Source organism: Pseudorca crassidens, chromosome 6 (genome assembly GCF_039906515.1).
Source record: "Pseudorca crassidens isolate mPseCra1 chromosome 6, mPseCra1.hap1, whole genome shotgun sequence".
Taxonomy (NCBI): Eukaryota; Metazoa; Chordata; class Mammalia; order Artiodactyla; family Delphinidae; genus Pseudorca; species Pseudorca crassidens.
In genome coordinates, this window is record NC_090301.1 from 62,635,731 (window position 1) to 62,657,066 (window position 21,336).

The 21,336-nt window shown below is 39.1% G+C and overlaps 1 protein-coding gene across 1 annotated transcript in view; it reads left to right on the top strand.

The window, feature by feature from the left end:
- LRP2 (LDL receptor related protein 2) overlaps positions 1-21,336 on the top strand; it is a 283,943-nt gene that overhangs the window by 113,280 nt on the left and 149,327 nt on the right. Inside the window, exons 6-10 of the mRNA XM_067741629.1 lie at positions 2,238-2,345; positions 4,681-4,803; positions 8,323-8,439; positions 20,387-20,497; positions 20,803-20,916. Coding sequence (XP_067597730.1) covers positions 2,238-2,345; positions 4,681-4,803; positions 8,323-8,439; positions 20,387-20,497; positions 20,803-20,916 — 573 coding nt within the window. The remainder of the gene's footprint in view (positions 1-2,237; positions 2,346-4,680; positions 4,804-8,322; positions 8,440-20,386; positions 20,498-20,802; positions 20,917-21,336) is intronic.

Here is a 21,336-nt window from a genome sequence, read left to right on the forward strand (position 1 = left end):
AGCCCTAATGTGTGATTTTTAAATAATTGACTTTGAAGTGCTTAAAAAATGACTTTCGGGTATCTATTTTGTGTTCTTTTCGTGATGTGCTTAACTTCATATTTTAGCAAAAACAAACTCAAAATTTGACTTGTAATAAAAATGCTTAAGAAATGAAAAAAGAAAAAAAAATAAACAAAAATGTTGCTTAAGAAATAACACTAATTATACATATATTTAAAAACAGGCAGTATATTATTCTGAGAATTTGCTTCAGTATGCTCAGTTTCTAAGTGTATGATTTTTCCAGCAAGAGGAAGCTCTTTGTAAGTAGACTGACCTTTAGATTGTTATAATTTTTCAACCAGAAATTATTAGATACTAAGGGAAACAAATGTACTGAATTTACAAATGTATTATGTTGGATTTCTAACAATAGACCTAATTGATAAAAGTGATTTAATATATGTTGTGTTAATAGCTAAACCTCCAAAGCCTCTAATCTCTCATGGAAATATTGCTTTGTAGAACAAAATCCAATGAGAAGTTCTGGGATTCCAGAGTGAATTTGTACATTCCTTAGGGGCATTTTTGCAAGGGAGGTTGTTGTGTTTTAAAGGTAGTTGATAAGAGACCTGCACCACCAACCCCAGACCTGCACCACCAACCACCATCATGCATTAGTCTATAGAAGGTATTTGGGTGTACGTATTCCTGTACCACTCGGTACCACCATTTAGCCAAGGAAAGTTTCTGACCATTTGCAGCATACATTATAAATCAGTATGTCACTACCAGACAATCAGATTTGAACATTCCATGAACAAAGTAACCTATATCCCCTAGGAATAGATCACTTAACTGTGTTTATGTCATGCTCATGATAGGCCTGCATTTACACAAGACAGGATAGCACATTGTTTATTTATTTTAGGAGTAGGTAATTGATCTGTATATTCCCTTAATTTCAGTTTAATTAGTCAAACACTGAAATGGGTAACTTAGCATGATTGCTTAAATACATGGGGAAAGTATAATTATTCTTCCAACCCCCCCGAATTATTCCTCTACCACCATGGGTTTGTGAAAGAATAATTTTGAGTCTTCTCCACGTTGGGCTGGTGTTGGCTGCTCTCTTAAAAATAAAATTCGTACTTGGCACATAATGTATGGGGAGGTTGCTGGTCAGATATTTGGGGAAACTCAGAGGATCGCTAACTGCCAAATTAGTCCCCTGGGGAGAACTAGGAAAACTGCAGGATATACTCGTTGAATTAAATGTACTTGTTTAAGTTATATTCACTTTCTGGTATCACTAGGGGATATCACTGCCCCTTGGAAGTGTGGCTAGTTTGATGCCAAGTTTGTGCACTCTGATTGGCTGCCGAGATTTTTGTTTGTTTGTTTTTTGGCTTTTGTTTGTTGGCAGAGAAGAGCCGTACCTGGCATCTTACAAATAAGTTACAAGCAAAAAGCCATAATATTGGTCTTGTATCTAAGAATGAAGAAACATAAATTGCTGTATATGATTTAGTAATAAAAAGGCACTTAAAAAGACTGTAGGGTGGGAAACTGAAAAAAGCACAGTCCCACAAATGAAAAGTTACTCATGATGGTATCAGAGATAACCACCCTTAACTTTCTGGCCTTTTCTGTGCTTTTTTTCTGCTATATATGACTCTGTTACAGGTAAAATTTGACGTCCTTGTCTTTGTTATAACGTGTAATGAAATATTACAAATATTTCTCCAAATCATTTAGAAGTTCTTCATAACTATTTTAATGAGTTCCTAATATGATATATACAGATATAAGAAAATTTATTCATTTTCATATTATTGGACATTTACAAGGTTTGCAATTTCCTTTATTATAAATTATACTATGATGAAAACCTCTACACATAAATCTTTAATTCTCTGCTTAGTTCCTTAAGGGGAAAAAAAATTACCTAGAGGTAAAAGTATTAAGTTAAAGAATAAGCACTTTTAAAAAGCAGGATACCTTTTGTCAAACTGCTTTCCAGATTGGTTACCTCAAGGTGCACTCTAGTCAGCTGTGTGTGAAAATGACTTTCCTGCAGACCCTGACACAGAATATAATCATAAAAATGTTTTCCTAATTGTATAAATAATTTACATTCTTTGATTACTAATTAGTTGAATAATTTTTTGTTTTCATCAAAAATTTGTATTTTTTTTGAAATATCTGTGTGCGTAACTTTTTAAACTGGCTTTCTCTTGCTTGTGGGATTACAGAATGTCACAGTGATGAGTTTCAGTGCCAACCTGGGGTTTGTATCATTGCGTCCTGGCGGTGTGATGGGACCAGAGACTGCGCGAATGGCTCGGATGAAATTGGCTGCCGTAAGTGAAGAGCGGTGGGGCTAAGCTCTGTTCTGAGTAGCAGAAGTGCTTCATGGTCATTTCAGCTGTAACAAAGAGAAAGAGTTGTGCCTTTAGTAGTAGATTGGACTGAGCACCAATCTTTTGAGATGGAGAACTGGTGGCATTAAGAATTCAGTCCCTTTTGATCACGAGGTTCAATTCACATCAGTTTCTATCTTACTCTTATCCCATGACCTTGGTATGGAACCAACTTTCTGAGCTGTTTTCTGAAGCCTATAAACAATTATTTCAGATTATTCAGTTTGCAAATTTTGTGCACTAACAAGAATAAAAAAATAATGTTGTCTGTACTGCTGTGATTTGTAATTCAAGGAAGAGTCTGTTTTTATAAAAAGGATGTAGTAGAACTTGTGTGCATTACTACCAAGAGGTCACAGAAGGGGCTAGTGTGGTTTATGTTTTTTAAATAATAGTTAAAAACATGACAATATTATAAACCCCCAATTTAACTCTTTAATTTAGAAGAATTATAAAATCACTTACACATATTTCTTCATTTACTTCTCTCAACAATACTCTGAGGTAGGTTTCAGATGAGGGAACTGAGGCATAGAGAAGCTAAATTATTTATTAAAGGCTTCCCAGTTGGTGCACTAATCCCAACCCTTATGTCCATTGCTCTCCCACCTTGCCATAGGTGATCCATCACACTACTGCAATTTCATTCATTCTGACAGGTGAACAGGCAAGGGTTATCATCCAAAAACCAAGAAAGCAGGTGAAAATTTGTTTTGAATCGTTGGCCATCCTGTGGCACAACAGGACAAACTTTGGTGTATTGTTTGGATGACGATGCTTTTGAAAATGGGTGAAGTGTGGGGATTAGGTCCTATAAGGCGCTTCTCAAACTTTCATGCAGAAATGGATCACCTGGGGAGGTTGTTAAAGTGTAGGGCTTAGTTCCATATGTTTGAGGTGGGACCTGAGATTCTGCATTTCTGCAAGCTCCCAGGTAATGCTGATGCTGCTAGTCTGGAAACCACACTTTGAGTAAGGGAGTAGTTCTATTTGTAGAGATATGATCAAGTGCTATCTATTTGCCTCCTCTGGGCTTACTGAGTTCATTTTAGGTTAAACACTAGGAGCAGAAAGTCAGGAACAGTGTGTTCTGAGATAAAGGAATAATTGAGCAGTCATACCAACAATTTATCAATGTCCCATAACGATGATGATAAAAACATACCAATGACAATCACTCGCAACTTATTTACATGGTACTTTCACATATGTTACTCTACTTATTTTTTTTAACATCTTTATTGGAGTATAATTGCTTTACAATGGTGTGTTAGTTTCTGCTGTATAACAAAGTGAATCAGCTATACATATACATATATCACCATATGCCCTCCCTCTTGCATCTCCCTCCCTCCCACCCTCCCTATCCCATCCCTCTAGGTGGTCACAAAGCACCGAGCTGATCTCCCCGTGCCATGCAACTGCTTCCCACTAGCTATCTATTTTACATTTGGTAGTGTATATATGTCCATGCCACTCTCTCACTTCGTCCCAGCTTACCCTTCCCCCTTCCCGTGTCCTCAAGTCCATTCTCTACATCTGCATCTTTAGTCCTGTCCTGCCCCTAGATTCATCAGAACCATTTTTTTTTTTTTTAGATTCCATATATATGTGTTAGCATATGGTATTTGATTTTCTCTTTCTGACTTACTTCACTCTGTATGACAGACTCTAGGTCCATCCACCTCACTACAAATAACTCAATTTCGTTTCATTTTATGGCTGAGTAATATTCCATTCTACTTATTTTTTATAGCACACCGTGAGAAAAATATAGTCCCCATTTTATGTTGCATACATTGCGATTCAGAGAACCTGCTGAAGATTGTAAAGCAAGTAAATTGTGGAAATAATAAATTATTTGATTTTGGGTCTTGTTTTCCAAATCTCATGGATTTTACAATTTATCATGATGTTTTACTATTAGTTATTACAAAACACTTCAAATAATTTAATAATTATAAACTCATGGTTGATTTTATTGAAATTAAAAATTTAATATTTTTTTGGTCATAACTTCGTATGAATATGTGTTTGGGCTGTTTGTTTTATTCTCTGTATTTTGTATTGCTTTGGATCAGCATTTTGTTGTGATGCCATTGCTGAGATTACTTGACAGTGAACACTGGTTAAACTCCACAGACTCTAAGGTTTTTTATATTTGCTATCAAATATATTGAACAGGAGTTGACATACTTCTTTTGAAACGAGCATCGTTTGTTGGTATAATAGGGTGGATGTTAGACATAATGAGTTTTTTTCCGGTTTATTTTAGCTCACCCTACTTGCCGTTCCAACCAGTTCCTGTGTCAGAGTGAGGAGCTATGCATCCCTGTCCACTGGGTGTGTGACGAGGAAGAAGATTGTATCGATGGCTCAGATGAACGGCGGCATTGCCGTAAGTGCTTGTAGAGGAATCTTGTTTTGGCCCTTTGGACACCTTAAATTCCAACCTGTTACAAATACAAAACACAATGGAATGAATCTTTATAAATGCAGAGTTGGGCCTTGAAGGACAAGGGAACCTGTGCCAGCCATCTCACTCAGGGGTTGGATGATACTGAAAGTGTGAATGTGCTGAAGAATTATCAATATAGTCAGTGATTTGGACATGGGATAGATTCCCAGTATTTAACTCAGGTTATGTTATGCTTAAGAAAGAAACAAAACACCTATTGGTATCTGTATGTGGAGGTCTTCATTTGTCTGGTTGGCAGTTGGATGGGTCCACATGCTCCTGGAGCACACTGTGCAGGCAAAACCTTCCACCCCTTCTGCCCCACTATTAAACTCTCTTCTTTCTGACTGAGTGGAAGTGGAGGTCTGTCGGAGTCACTTCAGTGACAGCTGCTAGAGCCGTCGTAGGATGAGCTGGAACCAGAAAGCAAATAGTAGCAAGGAAGAGGACGTTGGCGACTGCTGATTCCTGGACATTGAGGGGGTTCAGGGCAGTAACCTGGAAGAGACACTTCCATTCTGATTTCTTTGGGATGGAACTGGAAAAGAGTGTTTTATTGGGCTTAAACAATTTTGGACAAGAGCATAATCTTGGGTGAATGTAAGATGGCAACATGTGAGAAAGATGTCTGTCATCTGTAGCATTCCTTTCTCTTAAGGATATTTGTATAATTTAAAATTATTCTTGTATCAATAGGGATGTTTTTGGCTGCAAAGAGTGAAAAACACAACTCAAAAAATTTAAGCAAAAAGGGAATTTATTATCTCACCCAGGAAGCCTAAATGTAGCATTGTTCCAGAATTGATTGGAAGATAATGGAAAATCTCAATTCCTTGGATCAGTGACATCATCCAGTTTTCTTCCACTATTCTGCCCTGCCCTGCCATCTTTTTAGCCTATTGGCTTTTCATGATTGCATGAAAGCCGCAGAAGTCCTGACTTTTACATTCCCATAATTCAAATTTCAATATCTAGAAGAGAAAACATCAACATCTTTTCCCTGTGTTTTTATAAGACAAAAGCAAAAAAAAAAACAACAACAAAAAACCCCCAAACTAAAACCTTTTAGCGAGTCTAAGTTGGACTGAGGTGGAAATTGGAGAGAAGATACAAGACTGTAATGAACCACCTCAGGCTCTTGACCTCAACTGTCCTCTGGAAAAGTCCAGCTCTGATCACTGTGTAGCATTCACCTTTAAACTTCCCCACATTCTGTTTCATTAAATGCACATCCCACAAATCATGGACATCTATCATCACTGTGTGTTGGTTTTGAGATAGCCAAGATCCTGTTGGCATTTTCACATGGACATTGTCCACAAAGGTCAAAGAAGAAACAGATATTTTTGATGGCTACGTCATGTGGGAACTTGTTTGTTAGGTGACTAGCAGTGGAGATGCTGTGGGCTTCAATAGGTTCTGGATGTATTTATAAAAAATTAGAATTAAGTCCAGGAATTTTGAGTCCAGCAGTGGGAGTATGAACTCTCTTCAGTCGAGCCACTAGAAGCCTTCTTTTGAGGAAGATAATGGAAATTCTCAATACTTTGGTGTAAAGGTAAAATGTAGACTGTATAATTAAACAATCTGTTAGGGCTTGTCAGTGCTGGTCATGAGGTCTGCCAGCAACAAAGAGATGGCGATCCTTGGGACAGAGTGGTTCAGGGGAAACCAGCAAACTATGCAGGGCTGGGGAGGGTGGTAGTGGTGACAAATGGCAGTCTTGAGGAGGGCACAGACAGGAGCTAGTCAAGGCCAGATAGGAGCACGGCATATCTACATCAGGTCCAGTTACGTGCATCCGGATCTGAGGTGGAGTGGCAAAAAGGGAGGGAGGTGGGGGACACTAGTTCAGAAGGACTGAAGGGAGGAAGGAAAAGTACCAGGCATAGTAAGGAGCAGGCAGAAATCCTTGTTTCTAGGAAATCTGTTCTGGGCTCTGATGTTTCTGGCTGGCCTCTCAAAGGTCCTAGAGGAAAAGGGTGACCTAGTAGGTACTCAGTGCTAGATCGTGAAGCTCTGGAGAGCAGTGACTGTGCTTTGTTCAGCTTGTATCCCTAAGGCTTGGTATTCTGTCTAGCAGATAGTAGGTTCTTGATAGTAGGTTCTGAATGAATGAATGGTGGGTTATTTATCTTTTGGCTAGATGTGCCATTTGGTTCCATATTCCCTTGCTCCCCACACGGAGTAGGAAGAAAGCTGAGCTGTAGATTGTGATGCAGTGTGTGGTGGATGACCCCTTGATAATAATACTACATAGAGGGGATGGGAACTACCAAGGGCAACTGCTTGGGGAGACTGGAAATTACTTTACAGCAGTAATTTATGAGCAATGTTCCATACTATTTTAAATGAGTATGGATTTTATAAGGTAACTCTTGCATTTTAAATTTTACATTATTTTTTTATTAGATCATCTTTTCCCCAAATGCTTCTCTCTTATGTGGACAATTAAAAAGTCCCATCATAATTCCTGCCTCAGGGCTTCCCTGGTGGCACAGTGGTTAAGAATCTGCCTGCCGATGCAGGGGACACGGGTTCGAGCCCTGGTCTGGGAAGATCCCACATGCTGCGGAGCAACTAAGCCCATGCGCCACAACTCGTGAGCCTGTGCTCTAGAGCCCACGAACCACAAACACTTAAGCCCTTGCGCAACAACTACTGAAGCCCGTGTGCGTAGAGCCCATGCTCCGCAGCAAGAGAAGCCACCACAATGAGAAACCCACGCACCACAACGAAGAGTAGCCCCCCTCGCCGCAACTAGAGAAAGCCCACGTGCAGCAACGAAGACCCAATGCAGCCAAAAATAAATAAATAAAAATAAATAAATTAAAAAAAATTCCTGCCTCAGACTCACAGAATAGAATTCACATGATGCTTGGAATATTGATTCATTTGATTTTGTCTGTTTTATCCAGAGGCAAATTTGATAAACTACTGGTGCTCTGCTCTCACCTACCCTAATCAACTTAGGATAAAATCAAGCTAGCTTAAATTTATGTTTATGAAATTGACAGGTATTCAATGTGGAAAGCTTATATGGTAGAGAAAACTCTAAAGAAAAAAAAAACACCCACATTCCTAATACTCAGAAGTAACCACTGTTTACTCTTTGGCATGTTTCCTTCTTGTTTAAACAAGGATTTCAATGAGGGGGACCTTACTGATCCTTGATTAATACCTATACCTGCAAAATTCTTATTTCATTCATCCTTTTTACTGTATAGGTTTTCAAGCTGTATTGTATTCTCAACACATGTTGATAATATAATTGTCTACACTCACAACCTTGAATGTTGATATGATTCTGGGCATTTTGATAGTATCCTGATAATAACACTTCTGCTTTCATATTGTAAGATGTCTACCTTAGAGTAGCTGGGTTAATGTTACTGTCATATTTTTTAGTTGGTCTGTGTTTTTCAGTAATTACAAAGTAATATTTTTTTCCTTTCACAGCTGGGAGAACATGCTCAAGCCATCAGTTTACGTGTGACAACGGTGAATGTATCCCAGCAGAATTCAGATGTGACCATTCCACAGACTGCTTGGATGGAACTGATGAGAAAAACTGCCGTGAGTCCCTTACAGTCTTTGTACTGTATTTGGTTTCACCTTTGTCCCTTTGGCATTTTAATCAATTTGTTGATGGACAGAAATGCCTACAATATGCCTCTTGTTATTGAAATCTCTTGGCGGATTCTTTTGTGGATTAGAGGTGATGTTCTGATAGGAGTCTATTTTTAGCAAGACATTCTGAGTCTGTCCTGCCTTAGCACATCAAGTTTCTGTATGTCTTGAAGTAAGAAACTTTTAACTTTAACACAGAATCACAAAAAGTCAATGAGTACAAAATCCAGTTTGGTCAATTTTAACTTTTAGTACGTTACCATGGTAAGCTTCTAGGTCAAATGTCTCAGTTTTTTTGCTCTTACGGACTCAGTGTTTTCCAGATTACCCTTGGAAACGTGTTACATTTTGAAAATGGCTCTCTGTGTAATGGAAGAATACTATATCAATTTGTAACTGATCACCACAAGATAAAGCCTACAAGTCACAGTATTCTATGTATAATGTTTAAATATGACCATAAGCAAAATAAGAAAGTGCAATCACTTCTTACAAACGAGTAAAGAGTAATCTGCCTCTCTTGAGGTTTATATAGAATTGTTAGAATACAAGAATATACTAATTATGCTGCTGTGTCCGTCCTCTGGTCCATCTAACTCTGTCTTTAGTCTCAGACATACCCATTTTCTCTCAAAAGCGCTTATAGGTCTATCATTTATGAATTTACCCAGAGCTTCTTTGAGTTTTTGTATATCTTTCCCTGGCATTCTTTCTGGCATACTGCATTTCAGACTTCAAGGAGTTATTTTAATATTCTAGTATTCTAATAATCGGTGGATAGATTTTGTGTACCTTAGAAACCTTGATCATAAACTTCTTGGTTATTATGTTTCCAACTAAAGATTTAGGTTTTAGTCTCTTCTCATGGGACAACTCTTTTATCGTTTGATCATTTTGGTAGGATTTTAGCTCTCTGGACTGTCTCTAAATCCCTTCCTTTGGTATATTGTATGCTTAATGACAGAGCCATCTTGCTACACTTCCCGATATGGCTCTATGCCGAGGGTGGGAGCTAACATCCGCTGGTTATGAGCAAATTGTTCCTATTTACTGTAGTGTTCAGATTGTGCTCTTAATGGAAGAAATACTCGTATGTGTGTCCAGATTCATGCTGCAGCCTCACTGTCATCACACAGTACATTAAAACAAAACAAAAAACTTCTCCAATGCTTTCTTCCCTTGTATGTTCTTTTCCTTTGAGAGGAGTCTGTGCTATTTGCCTTTGTGTTTCCATTTCCTAGCAGAATTTCTGATATAGTTCTGTTGTAATTTCTAACTTACATGTTTTCTTTCGAAAGAGATTGTGTGGCCTCTAGGTTGGGTCTTCTTTAACTTTGGAAAAGTTACGGAGAATTTAGACTTGGTACCGGCAGTTTTAGAGATGGTAGTGTGTGTCTGGAGGTCACAGATAGCAAGTCCAGAGTCAAGGACTCCCCTTCGAGTACTTTGTAAAGCAAACAATAAATTCTTTATTGTGGTAAGTGAAGAAAATATTTTTGATTAATAATAGAGACAAATCATACATTATATTTTGCAGTATTGTATAAACTTCAAAGTGTTACGTAAATTCCAGTGGTTATTGTTATTAGACCCCTCACTGAGGACATTAGGGCCAGTATTATAATACTGTCTTACGAATAAGGTAACTGAACCAGCAAAGGATGGAGTGGCTTGTTCAGGGTTAAATGGTGTGTGGCAGAGCTAGAGCTCAGCTCGTCCTCTGGTCCAAGTCTGATGATTACTGTTCATGAAGGACTGTATTTACAGAAGGAGGAAGTCCTACCTTGTGCAAGAACAGAACCAGAGGCCTGTGCCACCAGCCAACAGTCTGTGTCTTTATCCCTTATTTACAAGTGGATAAAAATGAGTGCTTTATTGCAAATGCAATGGTACTGCAGGAAATGCTATTTTAGGGAAAATAAAAGGCAGCCAAAACAGACTGTTTGGATTTATTCCATGTGAACACCCTGCAGCCAAGTCTCAAGTCACCAATACAGCTGCCTCATGACTTTGCCGACGGACCTTCTGGAAAAAAGCTGGCAGGGTACAAGCATTCAAGCAGCTCTTATAGAAAGGAATGAAGGAAAGGAAGTGAGCTTTGTAAAATATCTGGGCAGGAATACTTAATCAAGATTTTGTTCATTTTTTTAAGTACATACAAGTAATTGTTGAACCAGAGTTAAACCTCATTGTTTCTGGAATCATACAAGTCATGAATCCTTCAGGGTTCATGGCCCTAAAGTGAATCTCACACGTGTAAGGAGGTTTTACAATGAGGTATTTTTTCCTATTTCTCTCTACCTCATTTATTTATTGCTATGTGTTCTGTAAGGAAGAGTGTAAAAAAAAAAAGCAAATCAGAGGAAATTAAAAAAGAATCCTCATACTTCCTTGTTAGTGCTTTGATCTCCTGGCCACAGCCAGATTTGTACAGGAAGGAAATGAATGACCTGGATCAAAGTCTTTAAAAAGTGCCGGTACTGGGGGGAGGATTTGCCTCATTTTATTTTCCGTCTTTGTTTGGAGCTCTTGTGAGAAATGGGAAAAGGAGAGTGTCACTCCCAGGGCATCAATCACTATCATATTCAATTTTTTTTTTTAATTGGAGTATAGTTGCTTTACAATGGTGTGTTAGTTTCTGCTGTACAGCAAAGTGAATCAGCCATACGTATACATATATCCCCTCCCTCCTGGATTTCCTTCCCACCTAGGTCACCACAGAGCACCGAGTAGAATTCCTTGTGCTATACAGTAGGTTCTCACTAGTTATCTGTTTTATACATAGTAGTGTATATATAGCAATTGCAATCTCCCAATTCATCCCACCTTCCCTCTCCCCGCTTGGTGTCCATACGTTTGTTCTCTACATCTGTGTCTCTATTTCTGCTTTGCAAATCGTTTCATCTGTACCATTTTTCTAGATTCCACATATACGCATTAATCAGTACTACAAAGTAGGTGTGAGGACCATCTCCACTTTACAGAGATCAAGAGGTAAGCGTAGACGAACCAGGATATTAACCTAGGTCTAAACCCTATGCCCATGCTCTTGGAATACTTTACTTTTGTATAAGAAGTTTACAGAGCATTTTTGCCTATAGGTTACTTAGCTATTTTATTATTAAAATGATTGTTTAAAGCTTTTCATTATGGAAGGTTTTAAACATAATCAAAAGCAGAGTGATTACATCAACTCATAGCTAATTTTGTCTTACCTATATCTCTTCTCTCCATTATTTTGAAGCAGTTCTCAGATATCATATAAGTTTGTCTTTAAATAATTCAGTATCTATATTGCTAAAATATAAGGACTGAAACATTACAGTATCATGATCATACATAAAAGTTAATAACTGTTCTTTAAAGTAATCAGATATCCATTCAGTTTTAAAAATTCTTCAATTGGCTTATTATTTTTTTACAGTGTCATTTAAATAAAAATCCAAAGAAAATCTATATGTTGGAGTTAGCAAGTGACTTGTTCTGGAGTTTCCCATAGTCTGGGTTTTGCTCATTGCACCCACCCTCTGATGTCCTTTAACATGTTCTTCTGTCCCCTGTATTTCCTAGAAATTGGTAGCGAGATCTAGAGTAAGGTTTTTCCATCTTGGAAATAATGACATTTGGGTCCAAATCATTCTTTATTGTGGGGAGCTGTCCTGTGCATTGTAGAATAGCTATCAGTATCCTTGGCCTCTATCCACTAGAAGCCAGCAGCACCTCCCAATTGTGATGGCCAAAAATGTCTCTAGACAGTGTCAAATGTCCTCTGGGAGCAGAATTCCCCTCCCCTGCTCCAGCTGAAAATAGCACTAGTCTAGAGGCTTGAACACATGCAAGGTTGTGTGTGTGTGTGTGTGTGTGTGTGTGTGTGTGTGTGTGTGTATAAGGGCAACAACACTTTGTATATAAAGGTATGTATTTCCATCAGGAGGCACCTAATGTCTAACTGCCCCTTTGTGATATTAGCAGCCATTGATAATCATGCTAAGATCCATTTAGTCCTAGAGGTACTTAGCTATTTTAAATGTCACTTCAGATATATAGCAACTGTTTAATTAGTTGTTTTAAATTACAATGTTCCCACATAATGGAGGATTAAGTGAGGCTTAGACAGAAAACCTTTTTGTGAGATATGACACTTTGTTCTATTGTTTTTGGAGTCATGATGAATAGGAAAATTACTTTTGGACAAACTTAGAATCAGTTTATGAATATAGCTTTAATTTGTCTATTTCTCAGAAATAAGATTGTCTATAGGAATGGGTCTTCTAGGCACTAGAAACCACTTAAATATAGTGGAGGATGTTGGAAAACTGCCAAGAAGGACTTATTTCTTTTCCCCAAATATTTGAAAGGATCAGGAAGCTTGACTCTAGTTCATAGTCCCGCCTGTCAGATCAGACCCCTAGGATATAGTTCTTACTCTTTCAAGCTTCTAAGATCAAGGTCTTGAGCTCCAAGACAGAGCACCTTGTGTCCATTCCAAGCACTCCTTTTATATAACAATGAATGGTGTGTAAGGGTCCACTCAGGGAAGCAGGGAGAAGGGAGGGAAAAGAATGGGTGAGATGGCAAGAAAGGCAAGGGTATTAAGGTCCCAATAAAAAGATTATCCTTGAAATAAATAGTTTCGTATCATATTTGGTCTTTTTGTCTGCTGTGTTCCTATATGCATAAGGCATAAGATATTTTTGGTTATTCTACTGTTTGAGGACTTTCTGAAAATATATGTGTGTGTGTGTGTGTGTGTGTGTGTGTGTGTGTGTGTGTGTGTGTATACAGCTATGAAACAGGTAAAAGTTCATTTTTCCTAAGTTATTTTGCTCTTCAGTCTGGCCATCTGTAAAATGACACCTGCTATTAAACAGTTTGTCAATTATCACTATTTTTAAGGAACAGAGAGTTGAAATTGCCATCCATTTTGCTTTTAATGGGATTAGCATCAAGGAAAACCCACTCACTCAGAGTCTAAGATAAACATCGGAACAATGCAGCAATTATGGGTCATTCAATTAATAATGTTGCACTGACTTTCCATTGCTCAAAAATAGTATAATTTTTTCTTAGCTAAGTAAACAGATTATTTCATCTTTATCAAGTACCATATTAGCATGCTTTTGGTGTGAGTAAAACTATTGCTAATTATCATTGGTTTGCAGCACTTCTCTTTTGTTACTTAGGAATGCCAAAGAAAGGGTCAAATCCTTGTTACAATGAAGGCTTTCTTGCCGGTAATCAGCAGTATTTGGTCTGCCTGCCACGGGGGCGGCTTCGTCTCTGAAGTTTTATTTCTACTGACTTTCTGTTCTTTAGAATTTTGTATATCTAACTTTATATTTCTAACTGTTGAAACTCCAACTGGGGGCATAACTGGGAGGGAGTGAAGAGGAGGGATAAGTCATTCTTTGGACAGTGATGCCTGGTGACGGACATGTTCATCAAACTCAGCCCCACTGTGCCTCGCTCTTACTATTCTCTCTACTCGAGGTGAGAAGGAAGAAGCAGACTGACCGCATCTTACATATAACGTCACAGACGGACCTTTTTTTTTTTTTTTTAGCAGTTTGAGATAGGATTCAGGGCCCTGAAACCTTGAGGAAAGAGAAAAATCTCTTATTTAGTCTTCATCTTACAAGCACATTATAAATATCTCCCATCTTTTAAAAGACCCTAAGATCCCTCTCAGCTGTTACCCTACTTCTCTGCTCCCTTTCACAGCAAAGTTACATAGAATTGTCTTTAATCATTGTCTATCTCCATTTCCTCTCCTTCTTTCTTTCTTGAACTCATTGAAAACAGTCCATCTCCAGATCTCCCAAAGACATTCTTGTCAGTGTCACCAGTGACCTCCATGTTGATAACCCTAATAGTTCTTGTTCAAACATCACCTTATCAGAGAGCTACTCCTCACTGTTACTCTTTCTCATTTATTTCACTGTCTGTTCTTCCACCCTCCTAAATAGAATGTAAGTTCCATGAGAGCAGGGATTTTATGAAGTTCATCACTTTCTCTAGTACTTAGTAGTCCCGTTACTATCTGTTGAATGAAATAGTTTTAAAAAGCTGTGTTACTTCACCTATAATTTCATTTATAATCCCTTTATCCAGTTCTTAGCACGGTGTCTAGGAAGGTGGATTTCAATAAATATATGTTGCATTATTCCCTGGAGCATTTGAGGCACAGTGTTCCATCCTGTGGCTCAGTGACTCCATTGCTAGGGCTCATGTGAGATTTTTATTATTTTTCAAAAAATTAGAACTATGTCAGTCTTAACCTCCTTTGCAGATTTTGGTGATAGTTCTGTGTATGTGAAGAAAGAGGTACTGCAGATCCAAACTCTTCAGAACAGGCCTTTTGGGTGCTTTTTAAACTTAGGTCTGAGATCAGGTCACCATGGATAGAGACCAGATAGGGATTTAGGACTTCAGACCCAGTAGTTCAAAGCGAGGGCGGTAAGGGAAACTATATAAGTGAATGTCTTTCCCTTTTTGGCTTCAGGCTCCTGAAAGCTGCTCAGACTAAACTTGATGTTAGTCCAATTCTAGTAGCCCGTGGGAAGACCATATTTACTTTCTCTTTCCAAGGTACTGAATTGTTATTCACACTTTATAAATATTATGTATATGCTTTTCATTGAAAGGCTCCTCAAATTATTTTTGGAGGGCTTCCCTGGTGGCACAGTGGTTGAGAGTCCACCTGCCGATGCAGGGGACACGGGTTTGTGCCCCGGTCCTGGAAGATCCCACATGCTGCGGAGCGGCTGGGCCCATGAGCCATGGCCGCTGAGCCTGCGTGTCCGGAGCCTGTGCTCCGCAACGGGAGAGGCCACAACGGTGAGAGGCCCACGTACCGCAAAAAAAACCACATATATATATATATATATATATGTATATATATATATTTTTTTTTTGGAAAGAGGCAGGAAATGCTTCTCTGTTGTCCTCTTGCATATTACTGCACTCCCTAGATGCTAGTCCGTGATGACAGTCACTTCAGGGACTTGAAGTTGACTGACACAGGAGGTGGGGGGTCAGAGAGGAATAAGTTGGTCTCCTGCTGCTTTGTGGTCTGTTTTTTTTTGGTATGGACTCTCTTGTTTGTCCTGGTACTCTTGGAAAGCTCTGTTTCCTAGCATAGGGTTTCCTGGATTTCTTAGATTATACCAGATTGAAGTCCTTAGTAGAATATGCCATAATTTGATGAAATTTAGATTTGGCCTGACTTCTCCAGACTTCCCAAAGTGGAATGAGAAACTGAAAGGAAGAAAGAAAAACTTTCCCTTGCGTTGCTTCTTCTCTTTCTTTTCATGCTATCTTTTAAAGATTATTTCCTTTCATTCAATTTCATTCTTCCTCCTGTAATTTTCTCTTCCTATTACTCTGAAGCCTGTAAGTGGTAGCAATACCTATTATAGTGGTTAGGAACAAGCGTAGTGGGGCCAGGTTGCTGAATTTGAGTTCAGGTTCTCCAGCTGACCAGTCGTATGACCTTTTTCAAATTGTCTAACCTCTCTGTACCTCAGAGAGGCATGTATGTAAGATCTCTAAAATGGAAACAATAGCGTAACTACCTCATTGGGTTGTTATAAGAACAAAATGAGTTCATACACATTGAGTACTTGAACAGGCTTCTGGCACATAGTTTTCAATACGTGTTATTGATGATTATTATTGTTTTTGCTTATTTAACTTCGCGGATGGTACTTGCAGCTAAGTGCTGGTGGCCAAACTAGTAAACTTTTTCTGGCAAATCATTACTCTGACTGGATTATCCTGCCTTGGAACCAGACTAACATAAAGTAACTTATAAAGGATGACTTCAAGACCTTGAAAAGTCCCAGGTGTCTGGGCAGGACTTATATCAGTAACTTCTTGTTTTCCTTTTAATCTTGGCTTAAGTGTCATAATATACCTTTAAGAGGCCCTCTCTTTCTTTAGAATCAATTTGTCTTCTTTTTGGCTATTTTGTCAAAATCTGAGAACAGAATGTATTTATAGCCTTCCTGTCAAGATAATAAAGAGTAGTGCCTAATATGTGTGTCTTACCCTGCTGTGAATGATTTCCATTCTGGGAGGCCTACGAGTTTCTCAAACCACATCTTCCTCCTTGATTATGTAAACAGAACTATAGCATGGAAATTTCTTGCTTCAAGCCAAATCATTAGCAGAGAAAACATTAAAAAAGTCTTCAGGCACCAATCTGACATGTATATTTGGAGACAGCTCCAAATTTCGAGGAGCAAACATGGACATGTATCGTTTGGAAGTTGGAGAAAGGAAGGGAGAGGGAAAAGGTGGTGTGAATGAGGACATTCTGTTTTAAAATTTTTTTAACATCTTTATTGGAGTATAATTGCTTTACAATGGTGTGTTAGTTTCTGCTTTATAACAAAGTGAATCAGTTATATGTATACATATGTTCCCATATCTCTTCCCTCTTGTGTCTCCCTCCCTCCCACCCTCCCTATCCCACCCCTCTAGGTGGTCACAAAGCACCGAGCTGATCTCCCTGTGCTATGCAGCTGCTTCCCGCTCGCTATCTACTTTACATTTGGTAGTGTATATATGTCCATGCCACTCTCTCACTTCGTCCCAGCTTACCCTTCCCCCTCCCCATGTCCTCAAGTCCATTCTCTAGTAGGTCTGTGTCTTTATTCCCATCTTGCCCCTAGGTTCTTCATGAACTTTTTTTTTTTCTTAGATTCCATATATACATGTTAGCATATGGTATTTGTTTTTCTCTTTCTGACTTACTTCACTCTGTATGACAGTCTCTAGATGCATTCATGTCTCTACAAATGACCCAATTTAGTTCCTTTTTATGGCTGAGTAATATTCCATTGTACGTATGTGCCACATCTTCTTTATCCATTCATCTGTCGATGGACACTTAGGTTGCTTCCATGTCCTGGCTATTGTAAATAGAGCCGCAAAACAGTATGGAGCTTCCTTAAAAAACTAAAAATAGAACTACCATACGACCCAGCAATCCCGCTACTGAGCATATACCCTGAGAAGACCATAATTCAAAAAGAGTCATGTACCACAATGTTCAATGAGGACGTTCTTGCATTTTTGTATCAGACAAACTTTAGAGGTCTGGGCCTTAGTTAATAGGCGTTTGTCCATCTTTCCATTAAAACAAAACTTAGCAGGATGAGTTTCTCTGGTGTTCTTGTGCAGTGTCTCCTCTCTTACTACACTTCCCCTTTACTTTAAGTCCTGTAGGACATTTCAGCTACATGATGGATTTGCTCCATGGGAAAAAGTTTACAAGGTTAGGCTCAGACTCTCCAGGCAAATAAACCAAAAAGTAAGACTTTAGAGATCCCCTATCACAAAGTATTGTGACTTCCTCTTTTCTGGGGTAGATTGAAACCCATTAATTAATACTGTTAGCAGTAGAAATCTTTAAAGGGAGAAGAATCTGTTCATTTCTTACTTTGCTTAGTGTACAACTTGGACCTGTTCCCTCTGTGTGTGTATCCAAAGGGGGAAAAACTTTTGGAAACAGTTTTCCAAATCTTTTGTGTATTTTGTGTCTTGGCTCTGTGCAGTCTTTACTATGGGCATACCCCTCCACTTAATCATACACAGAAGAGACCAGAAGGTGTACAGGGGTTGAGGCAAGTCCTTAGCTGATTGACAGAGATTCATTATCAGCGTGGACAGAGACAAGAAAGCTGTTCATTCTTCATTCCAAGTGTCAAACTGCTGACCTCTAACCATTCCAATACCCTCTCTGATGACATCAAGCTGGCCTTGTTTGTTGGGGGAATGAGCCATGTCAGCAAACTTTTAGTCTTGTTAGTGGATACTGGTTTTCCGTTTTATGGGACTGGTTCTCAAAAAGACGGACAGGGAGAACAAGAGATCTGCCCAGCATATTTGTCTCAGATCCTTCATATCTACAATAATCACCTTAAATGAAAGAGTCACAGTCCAAGCCCAAATAAATTTTCCTGCTGATGGATAACTTCTCATTGCAAAGAGTTGGGTGTTCTAAGATTTCTTTCCTGCCTGCTGCTCTCTTGAAAGGCTAGATGGCATACTGACCCTAAACGCTATCCGGCACATGGGGGAAAGGAATCGCTTGCTGGACTCAGCTGGCTTCTAGGTATCTCTTGAAGGCAGAATTACTTAACTGAGCTGTGTGACCCTTTGAAGGTGCATCTGCAATGTGCACCATCTCAGTGATGAAAAGACATCAATAACCCTAAACACTAGCTGGTTCTTGGGCTATTAAAAAATAAAATAGGGGCTTCCCTGGTGGCGCAGTGGTTGAGAATCTGCCTACTAATGCAGGGGACACGGGTTCGAGCCCTGGTCTGGGAAGATCCCATATGCCACGGAGCAACAAGGCCCGTGAGCCACAACTACTGAGCCTGTGCGTCTGGAGCCTGTGCTCTGCAACAGGAGAGACCGCGATAGTGAGAGGCCTGCGCACTGCGATGAAGAGTGGCCCCCGCTTGCCACAACTAGAGAAAGCCCTCACACAGAAACAAAGACCCAACACAGACAAAAATAAATGCATAAACAAGTGTGGGGTTTAAAAAATATAAATAAATAAAATAAAATTCAGAAAAATTAGAAATTTTAATCAGTTATTAAATGCCTTCCATTTTAGTATATGATTGACTACATGTAACTTTGGCAGTTAAAGTATTTAAAGACACTTAACAGACTAGTTTTGAACTTCTGGAGATGAGAATATTTGTGCTTATTCCTTTATTGGGGGACTTCACAAAATGGGACTGTACTCTCTGGTGTTGGAGACATACCCTTTTCTTACTTAAAAAGAAATCAGAAGAGAATCTGAGAGTCATTGTGAAAACAATCTTTAATGAAAGAAAGAATGGACCAAGAAAGATATCATACTTGTGAGAGGGAGGCTATTAAAAGATCATAAAAGGCAGACATTCAAACTATTTTTAAAAGCTTTTTTAAGTGATAACTCTAGCAATACCAAGCAGTTCTGGAGCACAGTGAGTAATGACCCAGTCCCTGTACTGAGTGATGGGGATTTAAAAATGAGTAAGACAGGATCCTTGATCTCAGAGGGTTTCATGATGTCATGGGGGAAACAGATAATCAACCAATAGGATGAAGCCTACACTTAGGGATCATGAGAGATACATGTTCCAAGTGTGGGGAAGCACAGGGGAGAGACTGACAGTACCTTTTTTCTTCAAGGGGCATGCTGATTTTTCCAGTGAGATCTCAAAAACCAGAGTTAAGCATCTGGTTAATAGCAGTGAAGTGACCATATGTGCATAATGTGGTAGCAGTTATTCAGGCTTTTCAAAAAGCTTTACTAGACATTGTCCTTTGAGGTCCCTGTACCCTGTGAAGGAACTTATCCAAATGTGTGGATGGGGAAGTGGTGACACAAAGAGGATGAACAACTTGAGTAAGAGTAAATAGATACTGAGTGGTACCCCAGGTCCCAGGTTTCCTGGCTTCTAGGCCTGTTTTCTTTCTATGACCCTCCAGCCAAAGAACTGGCCCTTCGTTTCCCAAAGCATATGTGGTGGTACATTACTTTCCTGGGATGTTATTTGTATTATGTAAACGAAGGTTCCATTTTGAAATAAGTTGAATTTCTTCTCATTCTTCAACTTGAAACTCGCAAGTCACTTCAGAGGAGACTTCCCTGGGCTCCCATTCCCTCCTACTATGCACTCTTTCGGCACTCTGTACTTCCCACATTAAGCATGTAATCCAGTTTGTAATTTGCTGTTTGTGTCATTCTTAGGTTATCCAGAGAATGTATCTTTTGTTTACCAATGTATGCTTAGCAGTTAGTGTCTAGAATATAGTAGTCACTCAAGAAGTGATTGCTAAAGCAACGTCTTCATTTAAGGTTTGCGTGCTCTTTCTGTTCTTTCAGGATACCCAATATGTGAGCAGAAAACTTGTGCCAATGGAGCCTGCTATAACACCAGTCAGAAGTGTGATGGGGAAACGGATTGCAGAGACGCCTCTGATGAACTCAACTGCAGTAAGTAATATGGTGAAGCTGGTTTATACTGGCCAGTTATGCACATTTCCAAGTTTGTGTTCAGTGAATTCATGTTGGTAGCTTGAAGTCAGCCACGGTGGAGTATTTACACCATGGAAATTGGCAGATACTACAGGTGAGGACTTTTATGTTCCTGGAGAACTGGTTATTAAACATTTACCAGAACACTACTGCATAATAAGAATCTCTCTTTAAACTTGAGACAGAATCTTCCTATGAAATTAAGTGGCTACAGTGGAATTGAAATTCTCTCTTTTCTTTCCCTTCTTAACCTTGTGTCCCAGCTCACCGATGCTTGCGCAGTGAGTTTCAATGTGACAGTGGGGAGTGCATTTATAAAACCTACGTCTGCGACCATGACCTTGACTGTGAAGATGGCAGTGATGAACGTTCTTGCAGTACGGTGATTTCCTTACGTTGGGTCATGCTGTTAGGAGTGTTTTTGTGTTTTTTCTTTTTTCTCCCTACCAATGTGCTACTTTTTTCAAATCACAGAGTCACTATGTCTGATGGCAAAGGGAGCCAGACTGTCATTTAGGGCCCATGGCATGAGCCTCAGCAGTGTTGCTGAACTTGGACTTCTTTAATTTCCAAGGATCTGTGTAGAGTTGAAGGGTTGCTGATGGACAGTTTGCATTCTTTCCTTAGGCTACAAAGATACAGAGTGTATTGTATCACTGGACTCTCAAATTACTCATATCTCAGGAATGGGTCTAATAACCTTCACAGAGTGAGAGAAGGGCTTAGAAAGGGAGACAAGGTCCCTAATAGTAACGGCCCTAACTCTCCTCTCTACTTTGAAATTCTTACCACATTAA